This window comes from Enhydra lutris, unplaced genomic scaffold (assembly GCF_002288905.1).
Source record: "Enhydra lutris kenyoni isolate GAN:26980312 unplaced genomic scaffold, ASM228890v2 scaffoldscaffold23, whole genome shotgun sequence".
Classification (NCBI taxonomy): domain Eukaryota; kingdom Metazoa; phylum Chordata; class Mammalia; order Carnivora; family Mustelidae; genus Enhydra; species Enhydra lutris.
Window position 1 is genome coordinate 20,026,307 of NW_019154107.1, and position 18,344 is coordinate 20,044,650.

Here is an 18,344-nt window from a genome sequence, read left to right on the forward strand (position 1 = left end):
AAGCAGAATATATGGGTACAGATGCTGGCAGGTGGGGAAATGGGTGGTGGAATCTGGAAGTTCTCTGATTGCTACTGTCTTTTTAGTGACCCATGAAGCAAGGTCACCAGCTGAGTGCTGGCTCTACTTTCCAAAACATATGAAGACTCCATTAACTTTGTCATCATTTCAGGGGCTACCATCCTGGTCCAAGCTATCAGCTCTCACCCAAAGTTTTGCAAATGGGTCTAGGAACTGGTCTCCCTGCTTCTGCCCTTGCCCCACTACAGAGGTTGTATTAAAACATAAGTCTACCATGTGACTCTTCTGCTCCAACCCTCTAAGGGCTTTCTGTCTTACTCAGACAAAAGTCAAAGTTGTTGCTTCCTCTCTACCTACCTTCTGCAACCTCACCTCCTACTACTCTCCTCCTCACATACTCTGCACCTTCCCTACCAATCTTCTTGTGCCTTGAACCCACCAGTCATGCTCCTTTCTAAGGACCTCAGGACATTCTCTTTCCACCATCTGGTATGTTTCAGTGTGGCTTCCTTGACCACATTCAAATTACAACTCATATTCCTTACATTCCCTATCCCCACCCCCCACTCTATTTTTCTTATGACACTTATCAACATCTAACATACAACATATTTAATTAACTCATTCAGTTTATTATTTGTCTCTCCCCATTGGAATGTAAGTTCTATGTAAGCAGGGAATTGTACCCTGTTGTTTATAATGTTTTCCCCAGTGCATAGAGTATCACCAAACACATGCTTTTAGAATGAATGAATAAATTTCAGAACCATGCTGCGATGCCAAGGCCTATTATGATCACTCTACAGAGATGAAATGTGCCTTCCACCAAAATTTGGTTTGATTGTTGATGGTGAGGATGCCACACATGTACCAGAAGGGTATGAACAGGTTTGTTACTCACATAATGTGGCTTTCTGGGTAGGGTAGGACTGTGTCCCATGCTGGCCTTAGAGTGGCATTAGAGAGTGGAGAAATGATACTGGCCTGGATGTGGAGAGGAGGTAAGGTTGGGGTGAAGATTCCCATGCACAGAGCAGGCCTTGTTTAGTTTGAACCTCCTGCTAGTGCCAAAGGAAGGAGCATGTGCACTTTCTTACTAGCTTGCCTAGATACAGGGTAGAAAGAGAAGGAAGTGTGATAGTTGGCTTTACAACTGGTAGTAGTTAAACATCATAACTGGAGTCAGACTCTTTACTACAGGACCCATTGCAAGTAGGATCATTACTGTGTTTCATGTTGTCTGATTTTACCTGGGATGTAGCACAGCACATCTGCAAGGGATCTTAGGGCTCTAGGCCAGTTGCCTGATTTTCCAGATGAAGACTGAGTCCAGCTCCACTATATTGTCCTGTCTTTGCAAATTCCAATGTAAGTCGGCTCAGGGCATGGCTCCCCTGTGGCAAACCCTAGGGCTACAAGTTCTTAAAAACAATCTTGAAGAAGGTTTTAAGCTCTTGATTCTCAGAATCCTTGTCTCTAAATTCTTATATAGAATATCTCCTGTACTTTTGTTAGAGTGAAGGTTTCAATGGAAGAATGTTTATTAAGTGTCAGCTTACGGTAATGTTCTGTGAATAGCCATTGCTAGAGTCGGAACATAGTACCCTCTAGCTAAAAACCATTTGGTTTGGACATATTTAAGCCAACACTCTTAAACAGTATAAGATAGGTAGGATATAATTATTTCATTCCATTTCAGAAGGAACTACTTCCTTCCTTTTTTTTTTTTTGACCTACAAATTCTATTAAGGTATAAAATAGTACCATTACCCTAGAAAGTTCACCAATGCTCCTTCCCAGCTACTCACCCTCTCCAGAAGCAAATGTATTTTTTAATTTCTGCCACTGTCTGGCCGTTTTGCCTGTTCCAGAACTTCATATAAGTGGAATTATACATCATTTACTCTTTTGTATGTAGCTTCTTTCATCTAGCCTAATGTTTGTGAGATTGATCCATGTTGTATGTATTAGTAGCTCATTCCTTTTTTATTACTGAGTAGTATTCCACTGTAATCCACAATATCCCAAACTATAGTTTATTTTCCCATTTTCTGGGATGAATATCATCATATATTTTAAAGAACCAAAACCAGGCATGGCCTCCAAAAGGGAATGATGCCCCATTATTGTCAGGTTCTTAACAATAGGGAGGAGAAATGGGTACATATCTGAAGGAGAGTTGAGGGTACAGAATTCCCTAGCAGAGACGATAGAGAGCTTTAAAGATTTTGACTTTTCAATTGAGATAGTGCCAATTCCTCATAATTTTGTTTGCTACTTTGGTTCTTTTTTTCCCAAAAGACTATTTTTTTTCTTTTTCTTTTATTATAGGCTTTGCACTTCTGGGAGGACACCCTTGTTTTCTTACCACACAAGACATTCACCTGGGTGTGAATGAAAGTCTCACGGACACAGCCCGGTTGGTAAATCTTCTCTTCAAAGCTTATTTCAGAAGTGGTGAATTTCAAAAAGAAAATATACTTCTGTTTAAATAAGGTTTTTTTCCCCCTGCTCAGCATCCTTTGTACTGTTCTCTGTTTCCTCCCTTCTCTCTTTGCCTGATGTTCCGAATGCTTCTCCCTTCATCCTCTGGTCACTTTCTGTGGTTTAAGATAATTTTCTTCTTAGCAATTTGAAGAGATTACTGATTATAAAATTTCAAACTTAGGGAAACTTAGAAAGTGTCAAGTGTAACTCATATTTTACAGTTGAAGAAATAGATGTCCAGGGAAACTGACATGGTCAATGACTCATAACTAGTTAGCATCAGAGCAAGTAATACTATTAATAGCTAATATTTATTGAGCATTTAATATGTGTTAGGCATTGTTCTAACTCATTTAATCCTATAACAGCCCAAATAGATTGGCATAAAGAGGTGAAACAACTTAATTAGGAACATACTAGCTACTATAATACAAAATCTCAAAATGTTGGTGGCTAACATAGTGTGGATATTCCTGATTGGCAACACAAAAGAATTTTTCTACCCCAATTTGAATTGCTAAAGAGATTTGAAATAACTCATCTTTAAGCCTTTTAGTGACATTATTTCAGATGGGACAACGTTAGTATTAAGAAGTGCTGTGTTCATCTTCTGGATGCATGGAACTAAAAGAATAAGTAAACATAAATGAGTTTTTCTTCCAACTATGCTGCCACTGACTGGGATTATATTTGCCTAATAATTCTGGTTCCACAAAAGTAAACTAAACTTTACTCAAAAGCAAATATTACAAGCAGGTTAAGGGATGAAGCCCAGGGCACATCCAGGAGAGAAGTTTTAGTGGGGATTCGCCACAGAGAACCAAGAGAACGATGGTGAGTAAGTCCCATGTGAAGTAGTGGCTGGAAAAGAATAAAGCTAGAGGAATAGCTGAGCATCCAATAAAGGGTTACAGAGTGCAGACTGGCTATGAGAAAGAGGTCAGGATCCAGAAATCAGTGGAGTGGGCAGGACCCTAAAAGCAACAGACAAATAACCAAGCATGGGTTGAAAGCTGAGAATGAGTATAAATGAGTTCTTTCTGTGCTCGCTCTCCACACAACAATTCCCACTGCAAGTCCTTAGTTAGAGGAGCTCTACGCAGATCCTGAGAAAAACAGTCTGCTCACAAGTTCCAACATAATTGGAACCTTTTAGTCTATATAATTAGTTCCACTGCTACATGGATATATGGATACATAAATGTGGATCCATAGAATTAATTCTGATCATTCAATCTTATCCAAGAGTCTGAATAAAAATAATAGCTCTTCCCTAGAAGGTGGATTTCTTGTACTATTATATCAAAATCTTTGTAAAAACCTTAAAAATTACATATTATTGGCCTAGTTTTATAGACAACAAAAGCATGACTCAGAAAAGTAATGGAGCTTAGCAACTAAGTCAGCATTTAGATCATGCTCTTTTTTTTCTTTAAGGTGATGCTGTTTTGACTATTCCTACCACCTCTTATATATAGCCCATAAGAGTGGCAGTGAAATACATTATGGAAAGCATTGGCTTGCATGTCATGAGGTCCCCAAGACCACCCCATGTTTGATGATTCACTAGGAGGATGCATGGACTTAGCATACAGTCATAATATTCACAGCTGTGATTTATTACAGTGAAATTATGCCAAGCACAATCAATGAAGGAAAAAGGCACATGTAGCAAAGTCCAAGGAAAACCAGGTGCAAGATTCCAAGAGTACTTTCCCAGTAGAGTCACTCAGGACACCTTTAATTCCCTTAGTAACAAGTTGTGATAATGCCTGTGAAATGTTGCCAACCAGGGAAGCTCTTTAGAGACTCAGTACTCAGGGTTTTTATTGGGGGCTGTTCACATAGCATCCTCTGTTTGACATGTACCCAAATCCAGACCCTCAGAAGGAAAGCTGGTGTTCACTTTAAACCATATTTTTTGTAAGAAAAAAAAATTAGGCACAGTAAGCCACTGTTATCAGTCCTGGAAACCCTCTCCAAATCAAAGTTCCCATATGCCATCCAAAGGCCAACATTATATGCAGGCCTTTCTTCAAAAAAAAATTTTATTTTATTTTATTTATTTATTTGAGAGAAAGAGAGTAGGAGGGTGGGAATATCGAGAGGGTCTCAAGCAGGCTCTGCTTCACCCTGAGCACTAAGCCTGACATGGGGCTTGATCTCACAACCCTGAGATCATAACCTGAACCAAAATCAAGAATCATATGCTTAACCGACTGAGACACCCAGGTACCCCCATGCAGGCTTTTAAAAGGCTACCAGTCAGGCATGGCTTGAAAATTATAAGGCTTGAGATCTAGTCCAAGCTCAGCCACTTACCTATCACTGTGACTCATAAGTGAAAACTTCCCTGGATCTTAGTTTCCTTTTCTATAAAATGAGGGCTTTCTAATCCTTAAGGTGCAATTTATACTCTCCATTGCATGTGAATGGATTAGGTATCAAGTGGTGGTCCTTACACAGAGGTGTATCTCAATGCAGAACTCTAGGCCCCACACTCAGAAATTTTCATTCTGCAGTGAGAGCTCAGATCATTTTCAGGAATCTATAACAAGCTCCTCAAATGATTCTGTTGCCTGGGTGGCTGGACCATACTTTGCGAAACCCTGAATTAGAAGGCTCTGTAGTAATCTTGGGGTATTGTGCTGTCAATCTATGCTAGAGTGTGAGTGAAGGGAATGGTAAAGAAGGGATAGCTAATAAAATATGTATATGGTTTCAAGATAACTGATTGTGAAGGGTACATTGATAGTGGAGAAAGAATGATTTCAGATTTGTTATTCTTAAAATATATGTGGGTACCTTAGCAGAAGCAGAAAATTGAAAGGAGTTTCTGCTTTGGAGAGTAAGTGCTAGATTAGGTATTAGACATATTGCATTAAAGGCTGAACCTCCGATGCAAATGTCCACAAGCCACTGGAGATAGACCTTGGATGAAGCTGAGAGCTGGATAAATAGAACCATAAACTCAGTGGTAGAAAATGAGCTCCAGAATTTCCTTGTGGGAGAATTGCAGAAGGCTGAACCTTGAGGACAGGTGCAGTTAGGGAAGGCAGAAGGAAATACTTAGGGTACAAGGAGAATAAGCATAGTGCACTAACAGAAGAGGCTGAAATGAGCAATGGAGACGTCAGAGAGGGGGGCACAGTAGCTTCTATGGAATCTGACTTTCTTCTATGTACCCCATTACTGCTTAATCTGCCAAAATATCTGACAAACAAGATATGGCTGAAATTCAGAAATTCAATAAATCTAAATTGAAGAAGGCAAGAGAAATCCACTGCCTTTCACAGAAGCAATTGAATTGGAGAAGCAAGGAAGTGAATCTTAATGACATCTACCCTGCCAATATGCAGCATACAATCCATAGCAATTGCCTCCTTGCTTTTTGTGGAAATCCAACTTTGTAAGATGCAAAGAGATTGGATGATGTTTAAATGACAGTGCTGGCCTTTTCAAATCAAGAAGATGGTGCACACCTGACACTGATTGATGGTGTTGCTTCTCGATCTACCTGTCTGGCTACTTTGGGGGTCCGGTGAAATGAAAACAGTGACTGCCCATTGATGAAAGGAGAATGTAAGGGGGAATACAGTGAATATGGCAACAAGAAAAATAAGAGGCAAAACTGGGCTAGTCTCCTAAAAGCTGTTAAGTGCAATTTCTAAATTGTTAATTATTTAGTCAAATGATTTAATTATTTGTGTATTCAAAAATATTTATTGAATGCCTAGTTTTTCTTCCAGGAATTGTTTTAGCACAGAATAAAATGCTGATCAAATCAAACAAAATCCTTGTTGGAAATTATATTTCAGTGGGAGGAGGCTTTCACTAAACAAAGCATGAATAGAACAGCAGGTTGGGATATGTCCTATGATGCAGCAAAAGCAAGGTGATCTGTGGGTGGGGTGGGGCTGACTTTAGATAGTGTGGTCAGGAAAGGCCTCTCTCCAGGGAGATGACAGTTGAGAACGGACTGAAAAGGCAGAGGCAGGTATGCAAACCTGTGGGAAAAAGCACTACAGACAGGAAAAGCTGCTACAAAAGCTTAAGGCAAGAACAAGTTTAATGTATTCAGGAACAGAAGGACAGCAAGCAGTATTTTAAAATTTGCAAGTAAACATATTTTAGATATTCAAATAATTTAAGAAGTACCCTTACAAGTTAGTCCTGTTTCAGCCACCAAAGGAAAGATCAACCAGACCAAGAAGTACCCAAATACACATCCAAAATAAAACGTGTTGCTCTTTACTTTCTTGACTACAAGAATAAAACCTGTCCACTCTTCAAAATATCGTGGGTAAATTCTCCTTAGTTAAGTCTGAGTTCAGTATTGTGTAATCTGAGGGTGCTAATGGGGAATAGGGGCACACTGAGGTGGAACTGTTGGCTGATACTGTGGAAGAGCTGGTGTGTCAGGGTCCCCCAAATCACTCCCAGGTTCAAGAATTCATTAGGAGGACTCACTCATAGGACACAATATATGGTCATACTAATGGCTAAGATCCATTACAAGACAAAATAAAACAAAAACAAAAACCTATAAAACAAAACCAGCAAAGGGAAAATGTACATGGGGCCAAGTCCAGGGTAGACCAGGCACAAGCTTCCAAGGGTCCTCTCCCTGTAGAGCCACACAGGACATGCTTAATTACCCCCAGCAATGAGTTGTGTCAACACATGCTAAATGTTGTCTATCAGGAAAGCTTGTTAGAGACACAGTGCTCAAGACTTTTGACAGCTGGTGACATGGACACCCTCAGCCTATTATAAACCCAAATTCTAGAATCCCAGAAGGAAGGGAAGTGTTCGGTGTAATCCATAGTGTTTATAGGATTTAGGCAGTGAGCCATCCTTACTATATCCAAGAATGGTGGAAACCCTCCAAAAGTCCAAGTTCAGGATGCCAGCCAAGGGCCAACCCTGTAAGTGGGCATTTCAAAGACAGCCATCTTAGGACTGCTGTGTTAACTCATGTTTTGCACCACTGGGCTCTCATCTCTTATGGATTTTGCTAAACGTCCTTTACCTAGATACACTCTAACTGGTAAGAGAGTATATATTGTACCCATGGAAGGAAAGCCGCAAGATTCGAACTGTTTGCTCAGTTCAGTGTGGATCCCTATAGGGCCAAGCTCCCAATAGACAGAATTAATCATCGTTCACTTCCCTCTTTTGAAAAATCTCTCTTAGTATTTCTTTTCCATCCCCTAACATATCACAAGACACACAAAATACACATTCTTTCATTTAAACTTGCTTCAGACTTGAGGGTGTTTTCAGATTTTGTCAATTCTCTGGTACTCTACTGGGGTTAAGAGTTGGGCAGTCTATTTTTGCCTTCACTCTGGCCTTATCCTTTTAGATATAACACCAGAAGTGACACCTTAGCATGACTGAGATCATGGATTCCTTGGAAGTTTAAAATTGGATGGAACTTCACCACGGCAGTAGGACATTATCTCTCCAGGTTCAAGGCTTTCTGCGTCTTCCATAATGACGGCTTATTGGTGCCTAAACTCTGAATCCGCAGTTGAAAGGGGCATAATAGCTTTACCCTCATTTTCGCTTTCATACAGCACCTAGTGATGCAGCTTCAGGAACGATGTGTATGAAAGGCTCCATAGAAAACCAGTGTAACCTTGTTCTACTTTGACTACTTTCTCTATAGGTGTAATTTACTTATGGTGGAGATTACTAAAATGTGTTCCACCAATGTAAAACTAGTAGAAAAGAAAATCAGCAGAAACCACTGTATTCATTTCTTAGGGCTGCCATGCAAATGACCACAAACTTGGTGGCTTAAAACAATAGAGATTATTTATTTGCTCACAGTTCTGGAGGCTAGAAGTCCAAAATCAAGGTGTCAGCAAAGACATGCTGTGTCTGAAGGCTCTGGGTAGAATCCTTCCTTGCCTTGCCTAGCTTCTGAAGGCTTTTGGCAATCCTTGGTGTTCCTTGGCTTGTAGCTACATCCCTCCAAATTCTGCCTCCATGTTCAACTGGGCGTCTTCTCTGTATGTTTGTGTATCCCCTCCCCTTCTTATGAGGACATTGGTTATTGGATGTAAGGCCCACCCTATTCCAGTGTGACCTCATCTTAACTCATGACTTCTATGAAGACCCTATTTCCAAACAAGGTCACATTTTGAGTTTCCAAGTGGATATGAATTTAGGGGACACCATTCAACCCACTACACAATCACACATCCACATGCCCCTGCAACAGCATGGAAAGGTTTCAAATCCTTGTCATTCTGACAGCTCAAATAATGGAAGTTACAGAGGGATTTGTGGATGGAACACAGTCCTCAAATAATGGAGTGAACCACTGCCATGTTGAAAGGAATGTTTTTAAAAAGCTGGAAAACTCTTATTGAAGGTATTTATATGAGTGATATTAAGACCGAAAAAGGCAATCTTTCTTAGATTTCTTACTAAAACGTTCTAAAATATTACACTGAATTAGGTACTAATAAATTGATGTATCTATAAATTGAAAATATGATATCTCCATGAATCTTTACAGAGGTCACCAAAAAGCTAGCAGTCATGGCCGTTGTATGTCCTTGGGTAAATGGTAACAAAATTCAGTCCTTCACAACATGAACTATGACTCTTCATAGTATAGAGGCAGTTTGCCACAGTGGAAATTGCAGGGGCTTTGAAACAGGGTTGGGGTTCGGTTGAAGTCACAACTCATACCACACTGGACTAGTTGCTTCTAAGTCAGTTTCCTCAGCTGTAAAGTGGAGATACAAATACTTATCTCAATGAATTACATGAGGATGAATGAGAAAGCTTTCATGAATAAATCTCATGTAGCAATTATTCAGCATCCCTGGATTTCTTCCAACACCAGCCCATTTGAGAGGAGCCCATCTGGCTTTGTTAAAGGTATTAATTTGTGTCCTCATTATTCTTATATTGATATAACTAAAAAAATCTGGCTGTCACTGATAACAAACTGGAATTTAGGGGGCACACAGTCTGATTCAAGGCAGGATAAGGACAAAAGGAAGAATGTGGGGGCAGGACCCCATGAGAATACAAGTTCTGTTTGCCTTTGGCTTTTGCAACACATTCACCACGTTCCAGTAAGTTTAGGAACAACTCAACTTCTAACAGCATCAGGATTATTGTATGATTGTCCAGCTCACCAATATCCATGCTTGCTCGTAAGATCTGGCCCAAGACACTCCTAGTGTTTTTTTTCTGTTTTGTTGGTTGTTTTCTTTTCTTTTGTTTTGTTTTAGCGTCTGTTCATCCAACCACAAAGACTCTGCAGGGGCTTTCCTGAGGCCATGGGGAACTTTGCTTATGGTATTTTTTGTTTTGTTTTGTTCTGGTCTTCTGGGGGTTTTAATTAATTCCTAAAAAAGTTTTGATCTTATACCAAAGGATAAAACATCAACGAATCATAAAAATTCAATGTTGGAAAGGTCTTTATGGGTTATTTAGATCATCCATCCTTTTCATGCCTCCTCCACACCATTTCTTCAGAATTGTCCTGAAGTTTGCATGAAATTATCTGCTATCAGGACTTGCTACATACCGTGCAATCTTGTTTCATTTTTATGCAGTCTGACTATTCTGATGAGAGTTTATACAAACTGCCTGAGAGTTCTCTTCTACATTAACTTGAAATTGGTCGTTATGACTCTTGTCGATGTTCTTCTGTTCTTTCATCTCTCTATAAACATGTATTTTAACATATTCAAAGGCTTCAATTCATTGCAGTTATTATTCTTATTGTTGCTCAAATTACCCATATTTGGCCAGTGTGATCTGTTCTCAAGCTGGCTACTGGGTCGTTTTGACCTAACTCTCTCAGGCTTTGATAATTCCCTTGTTTTTTGATATGGCAAAATGTTCCAGGCTCATCCTGTACATTTCATTACTTACCAAGGCCACGAATTAGCCATTGCTCTAAGAAGCCTTAATTTATTCTCAATTACTTTCAAAATCGTGTTTGGAAGAAATGTTCTTTTTTTGAATGGTATGAGGTATTTTTCTCCTGGTTATTACAGTAATCATCTTTTTCATAGAAAATACTAAAAGAGTTATAAAAATATAGACAGAACCACCAATACTGCCATCATCCTAAAATAATCAATGTTAACATTTTATCTCCTGAACCATCTCTCCACTTAAAGTCCTATGCCTCTTTTCCTAGGAGAAGAAGTGATGGGGGTAAGTATAGGGGGGGAGTAGACCACATTTTAAACATTCAAGTAAAATCAAGTTGAATAAATGTTTTAACTTATGGATTATTTTTTCTAAACCCTAATATTGGCCATCAAACATCCAGAGGAAACTGATGCATGTGAGAAACTTTAAATTTGGGTAATTTGGATTTTGTAAAAGCTGTTTTGTTACCATCAGTGACAGAGGCCCAAGATAGTCTACAAAGCTGCAGGAATCCACCAGATGGCAAACAGAATTCTATATATTCAATGGAAATGAAAACTGACAAAAATCAAGTCATTACAGAGCTAGAGAGAGTATTTTAACTTGTCAGCCTTTCATCTGTAGCACATATAACTCGGCTCTTACAATACTTAAAGCTGGGTAAAAATTGATGGAGAGGCATAGAAAGCTCAAATTACTGTTAATGGCTCTGTAAGTCCAGCTCTAGTTACAGCTTTGCCATTGTTTCCAGTGAAAAGGTTATTTTGTTTTGTTTTGTTCTTTAAAGATCTTTAGTAACCTGGAAGAAGAAAAATAAGAGTGGTAATTTCTTTATGATTTATGGCAACTTTAAAACATTAAGTAGAAAGCAGCATTATTGACAAAAAAATAGAACTAAGTAACTAAAGGTCTTTAATGTCTTTGTTTCCATAAGTGATTCCAGTGTGAAAACAACCTGGAAACTGTTCCTTTTCCACTTCTATCATTAATTCTACTTCATCTTCAGCTTCTGTGGTCGAAGGATCAAAGTGGCATTTTCTATCAAGCTTCGTCATACTCCCTTTTGCCCATAGATGTTTTAATCTCCAAGGGGCTTTCTGAGCCTAAACCCATAAACCCTACTTTTTGTACTTTGTTGACATCCCAAAATATTAATCTTATGAATTTATCAAGCACTTAGCATTCCTTTAAACATAAAATAGCTAACATTCCTTGGTGGTTCTCAAAGTGTGGTCCCCAAGCCAGCAGAATAAGCTGTACCTGGGAGTTTGTTGGAAATGCAAGTTCTTTGGGGACCCAACCCACACTTACTGAATCAGAAACCCAACTGACTGTATTTCAACAAGCCCACCTGGTGATTCTGATGTGTGTTCAAGTTTCAGAACAACTGCTTTAAACAGTCACATACTACTTAACCAATAAGTCAAATACATATTACCTGAACAAAACAAGTCTCCTCAACCATTTAAACACTGATTGCAAACTTAAATCAAATGCTCTTAAACATTTAACTTAATCACAAGCCTAGTGTTTTGGATTTCCTTGGATGCTCTAAACATTTTGAAAAAGGAAAAGATACACAAAAAATAGCCCATTGATTACAGAGCTGATTAATATTTTAACAACAGAACTGGGCACCATGCTATTAATATCATAGATGTTGCTCTACATTCTTATCCCTACTTTTATTCTTATCTTTTATAGCCCTGGAATTGAAACTTCTCTACATTGCTGGTTTGTCAGGAATTCTACAAAAGACTACTTTGATACCTTTTCAGAACTTACCTTTGTAATTCTACCAAACTGGAAAGGGGAAAAAAGAAAGAGCATCTCAGGAGGCTAGTAATGCAGGTTAAGTGGATTGCTGAACACTCAGTTTTGGTTGGGTTGTGGGAACTGGTTGCTAATGTCAAGATGAACTAAACTCACATGGCTGGCCACTAGACTGAATATATTTTGAGCACATCACTTTCACTTTTTATCATAGATCTATATTGGTTTCCTATTGGTGCCTTAACAAATTACCATACACTGTGATTTCAAACAACACAAATTTATTATCTTACACTTCCAGAGGTCAGATGTCTAACATGAGTCCACAGCGTTGTGTTCCTTTTGGAGGCTCCAGGGGAGAATCCCAGTCCTCACCCTTTCCAGCCTTCCTCCCTCTTCAAGAAGCTAGCATCTTCTCTCTTTCCTGACCTTTTGCCTCTCTCTTATGAGGACCCTTGTAATTACATTGGGCCCGCCCCAGGATAATCTCTCTGTCTTAAGATCCTTAATTAATCCCATCTACAAAATTCCTTTTCTATCTGAGGTAACTTAATCACAGGTTCTGGGTACCGGGACATGGGCATGTTTGGGTGGGGGGCATTACTGTATGTACCATAGGACCCTGATTTTAGTTTTTTCATATAGATTCTGACTTTTTACAGAAATTAAAAGATAAGGTATCTTTTAAGTTTTATTTTCTTTGTTTTTCATCTCTGGCAGACCCACTGTAATGTCTTCATGATATATTAACCTGGCCTGGTTTGGATATTTTAAAATATATGCCTTTCTTAATGACATTGTTCTATAATTAGTCAGGCCATCAAGAAGTTTTATTCCCAGGGAGGCAGGAAGGTGAGGCTGAAAATTTAGATTCTTCTTCAGGACCGTTAACTAAGTTATTTTGGAATAAATGGTCATGTCATCTTTCTTTTTTTTTTTTTTTTTTTAAAGATTTTATTTATTTATTTGACAGAGAGAGATCACAAGTAGACAGAGAGGCAGGCAGAGAGAGGGAGGGAAGCAGGCTCCCTGCTGAGCAGAGAGCCCGATGCGGGACTCGATCCCAGGAACCTGAGATCATGACCTGAGCCGAAGGCACCGGCTTAACCCACTGAGCCACCCAGGCGCCCTCATGTCATCTTTCTAATTAGAAATTGTATATGGCAACTGGTGCTAGTTAACTGCTAGACTCCTTTTCTACGTCACTTTCTATAAAACCACAAATGCTGGGACGCCTGGGTGGCTCAGTTGGTTAAGCAGCTGCCTTCGGCTCAGGTCATGATCCCAGCGTCCTGGGATCGAGTCCCACATCCGGCTCCTTGCTTGGCGGGGAGCCTGCTTCTCCCTCTGCCTCTGCCTGTCATTCTGTCTGCCTGTGCTTGCTCTCTCTCCCTCTCTCTCTGACAAATAAAAAAAAACAAAAACAAACAAACAAAAAAACCACAAATGCTGACGGCATCTGCCCATTTGTGTTATGGTTTCTACCATTTCTAGGAATTTGGTTTCTAAGTTAATGTAATTCTTTGTGATTTACACACATTATAATGGTATGTATCTATGCTTTATAAATAGAAATATACTAATGAATCATTGAACACTACATCAAAAACTCATGATGTACTATACAGTGGCTAACTGAACATAATAAAAAAGAGAAATATACTTAACAATAACCCACAAAAGATCTATCTGTATATGTAGATATATATAAATACTTTCTTACTTAGTAAATAAATTCAAATGTACATGGTAATAGCCATTCTTCACTGATGCTACAATTATGTTTTTGTACATTTTCTTTGCATTAACTCTTTCTTTATTAGCATGATGGACTTTTAGAGGCAAAAATTATTTTATTTGATGATTTTTGGTACTATAAGTGACCACAACTTGACAAATGGGAGCTTCTTCAAGTTGATTTTTTTTTTTCCTTTTAGCACTGCCTCTGCCATTTTAAAATTGCTTTTGCTTCCTGGAAACCACAGGGTGTTATAGACCTGTACTGATTTAGTCCAGCCCAAGGACATGGAATCAACTATCCTGTAATAGTTTCTCTTTCCCCCTTCTTTTTAAAAAAAGATTTCATGTATTTATTTGACACAGAGAGAGATACAGCGAGAGAGGGAACAGAAGCAGGGGAAGTTGGAGAGGGAGAAGCAGGTTTCCTGCTGAGCGAGGAGCCTGATTCGGCGCTGGATCCCAGGACCCTGGGATCATGACCTGAGCTAAAGGCAGACACTTAAGGACTGAGCCACCCAGGCGCCACTCTTTTTCTTCTTCTTCTTTTTAATAGAACAATATTAAGACCAAATTCTGGGCACTAGGGATACTTATAAGTGCTGAAAGGGAAAAGATTATAGCTATTGCAGCTGCCATGGAACTGTTCCTGGTAGTGACTGAGCTGAAAGGAAAACAAATACGTCTTCTTTTTTCAAGATTTTATCCATTTATTTGTTTAGAGAGAAAGAGAGCAAGTTGGGGGGAGGGGGAGAAAGAGAGAGAATCTCAAGCAGATTCCACACTATGTGGGAGCCTGAGGCAGGGCTTGATCTCACAACCCCGAGATCATGACCTGACCCAAAATAAAGAGTCAGCCACTCAACCAACTGAGCCACTCAGGCACCCCCAAAATGCCTCTTTTATAAGTGTATAAGATCTTGTTCTTTCCAGTATATCATGTTTTTAGCTCTTATTTTTCTTATACTATAGGATTCTGAGACTACTGAGACTTTCTGCCTCTCCATTGTTCCATCCCACAGCAGAAGATCCCACTCTCTTCCCACCTCCTCTTTCTATTTTTGAGAACAACCATTCTCAGTCTTGTTGTCTTCATATTGAAATAACTTGGTAAGCTTTAAAAATATCGATGTGAATCTTCCACCATATCTCTGCTTTAACTTTCCAAAGGGCAGAATATGGCATCAGGATTTTTACAGCTCCATAGGTGATCTTAATGGGCAGCCAAGGTCAAGAACCTCTGTCCTAGGAGGTGTTGGGCAATCTCAGTAAAGCAGGCCAGGTACTCTCCCATATGATTCTACCATATAGGTTCCTGAGACATCAACTTCACATTATAAACAGGTCAAGTAAATGCATGTTTGTCTTTTGGCTGCTTTGATTCGAGAGCTCTTGGAATTGTTCAAGGGAGGGAACCACAATTGCCCTTTTCCAATCATCTTGAAATCTTCATGTCCATAGGGCATTGACTTCTCCAGCTGCTACCCTCATGTCTCCCTCTTTCAGCTTCATCATTCTTCATTCTTTCTAACCTTGCTCTAATTACTTCAAGGTTTGCAAGGCCTTGGTTTCCTCATCTATGAGGTTAAGATAACATTTATATATAACACACACTAAATCTAGCAAAACTCAACAATACATTGTAAAATTCTTGAAACCTTAAGAGGTTGGAAGGGCGCCTTGGTGGCTCAGTGGATTAAAGCCTCTGCCTTCAGCTCGGGTCACAATCCCTTTGGGCTCTCTGCTCAGCAGGGAGCCTGCTTCCCCCTCTATCTGCCTGCCTCTCTGTCTACTTGTGATCTCTGTCTGTCAAATAAATAAATAAGATCTTAAAAAAAACCTTAAGAGGCTGGAGACCTATGGTTTTAGAACACTAAAATTATTTGAGAAGCTACAATATAAATAAAATAAGGTCAACTGCAATGGTTAATCCAGATTGTTTTTTTTTTTTATCCTATTTGTACACAGTTTAGGAAGTGATGCATATTTAAAGAAGTCCTTTCCAGTCAAACACTCCTCTACCTCTCTCTCTCAGGATTTTAGGTATCATAAAATTAACCAATTCTTCTGAAATAGGGAACTGATAAGTGATTACAGTTATAAACCTTAGTGGGATATCTACCTCCATCTAAGTGACTTCATCATGATAGAGTTAAAAGCCTGCATTCCATACCATGAAGCATCAGTATATCTGTACTGGGGAGGGAATTTTTATTAAGATCTTGAAGCAAGGAAGATTTAAAATTCTTTTAACATAAAGCTTATGCCTTAGGACAGTGGTTCTCAACATTTGTAAGGTTATCTGAGTTACCTGGGAAACCTGGTAATAGTACAAAGACCCAGATTTCTCCCTTATTTCAGGAGCTTGGGGCTCTGTAGTTTATTAGTTCTTTATTTAGTTCTGATACACACCAAAGTTTGGGAACCATTGCCATAGGTCATCGGATGGCTCAGGGCACCTGGTTATTCTAACAAGGGAGGCCTTAATGGAGTGGATTATTCATTTCTTAGGATTTGAGATGCCTTTTTCCTTCAATTGAACTAGAAAGCACTCTCTGCCAGAGATTATGGACAAAATCCTATTTTTGTGGGCTGCCATCTCTTGATAGTTTTTTTTTTGTTTTGTTTTGTTTTGTTTTGGCCAGGTTAGGGTTCTAAGAAATGAATGGATGGTACTTTTAAAAATTTAGTGGCCTCAATTCTGTCTCTATTAGAGATCTCAAACTTTAATATGCAAATTAATCACCTGGAAACCTTATTAAAATGCAGCTTCTGATTCAGTAAATTTGAGTGGGGCCTGTGATTCTGAAATTCATCCATCCTTCCTCTCTCCCTTACTCTCTCTTTCCCTTTCTTTTTTCCTTTTCTCTTTCTTTCTTTCTCTCTCTCTCTGTCTCTCTCTTTCTTTCTTAAGTTGGTGTGTTTGGTTTTGATTTTAGCCATTTGAATGGGTGTAAATTGATACATCATTGTGGTTTTTATTTTTTGCACTTCCCTGATGATGAGTGATGCTGAGCATCTTTTCATGTGTCTGTTGGCCATCTGCGTGTCTTTAGAAAAATGTCTATTCAGGTCCTTTGCCCATTTTTTAATTGGATTCTTTGGTTTTTTTTTTTTGGTGAGTTGCGATTTCTTTTGACATGGTAATAATATCTACTACTTACTGATCTCTTACTATGAATAAGACATCATACTATTCCCTTTAAATAGGTAATCTCATGTAATCCTCACAACTCAATAGGATAGATATTACTGTTGTTGTTTTAGAGATGAAGAAACTAAGTCACAGAGAAATTTTATAACATTTCCAAGGTCACACAGCTCGTTAAGTTACAGAACCAGAACAAGAACCCCAATGGGTACATTTTAATCATAATTATATTTACTCTAACTACTACTATGAGTGGCTTTCCAAATTCTTTTGTCATTAAAAAAAGATTCTTTAAAACTGAAATGGTTAGAAGCCTCTATTGTAGAGATTTCCCTTTAAATAATAAGAAAATGAGATTTTAAACCAAAGGCCATGTTTGCTAGTTTTGTAAGGCTGAAGCTTTAGCTGAGGAAACACCATCACTCTGATGCATGGAAAAAAATTAAAATATGGATCCCAGGCTTTCCTTCCAGATATTTACACGTGCAGAGTTGAGGAAATGTGTTTTAACAGTAAGAACATGGACTTTTTTAAAAGATTTACTTATTTTTTTAAAAAATTATTTTTATTTTTATCAAGTTTAATTAGCCAACATATAGTACATCATTAGTTTTGGATATAGTGTTCAACGATTCATCAGTTGGGTATAACACCCAGTGTTCATCACATCACTAGCCCTCCTTAATACCCATCACCCGATTACTCCCTTCCCCCACCCCCCTCCCTTCTGCAATACTGTTTGTTTCCCTGAGTTCAGAGTCTTTCATGGTTGTCTCCCTCTCTGATTTCTTCCCATTCAGTTTTGCCTCCCTAGGAACAACAAATGTTGGCGAGGATGTGGAGAAAGGGGAACACTCTTATACTCTTGGTAGATTGATTTATTTATTAGAGAGAGAGAAAGGGAGAGAAACAAATGGGGAAGAGGTCAGAGGGAGAAAATCTTCAAGCAGATTCCCTGTGGAGCAGAAAGCCTGACACAGGGCTCAATCTCATGACCCTGAGATCATGACCTGAGGGGAAAGCAAGAGTCACTCAACCAACTGAGCCACCTAGGGGCCCCAAGAACATGGAGTGTTTTTTTTTTTTTAATTTCTTTTCAATGTAACAGTATTCATTGTTTTTGCACCACACCCAGTGCTCCATGCAATACATGCCCTCCTTAATACCCACCACCTGGCTCCCCTAACCTCCCACCCCCCGCCCCTTCAAAACCCTCAGGTTGTTTTTCAGAGTCCATAGTCTCTCATGGTTCACCTCCCTT

The 18,344-nt window shown here is 39.0% G+C and overlaps 1 protein-coding gene and 1 pseudogene across 1 annotated transcript in view; both read left to right on the forward strand.

The window, feature by feature from the left end:
* The window catches only part of LOC111150490 (ornithine carbamoyltransferase), a 61,110-nt gene that overhangs the window by 20,675 nt on the left and 22,091 nt on the right, over positions 1-18,344 (forward strand). Inside the window, exon 4 of the mRNA XM_022507963.1 lies at positions 2,353-2,440. Coding sequence (XP_022363671.1) covers positions 2,353-2,440 — 88 coding nt within the window. The remainder of the gene's footprint in view (positions 1-2,352; positions 2,441-18,344) is intronic.
* LOC111150343 lies at positions 3,340-5,842 on the forward strand (annotated as a pseudogene).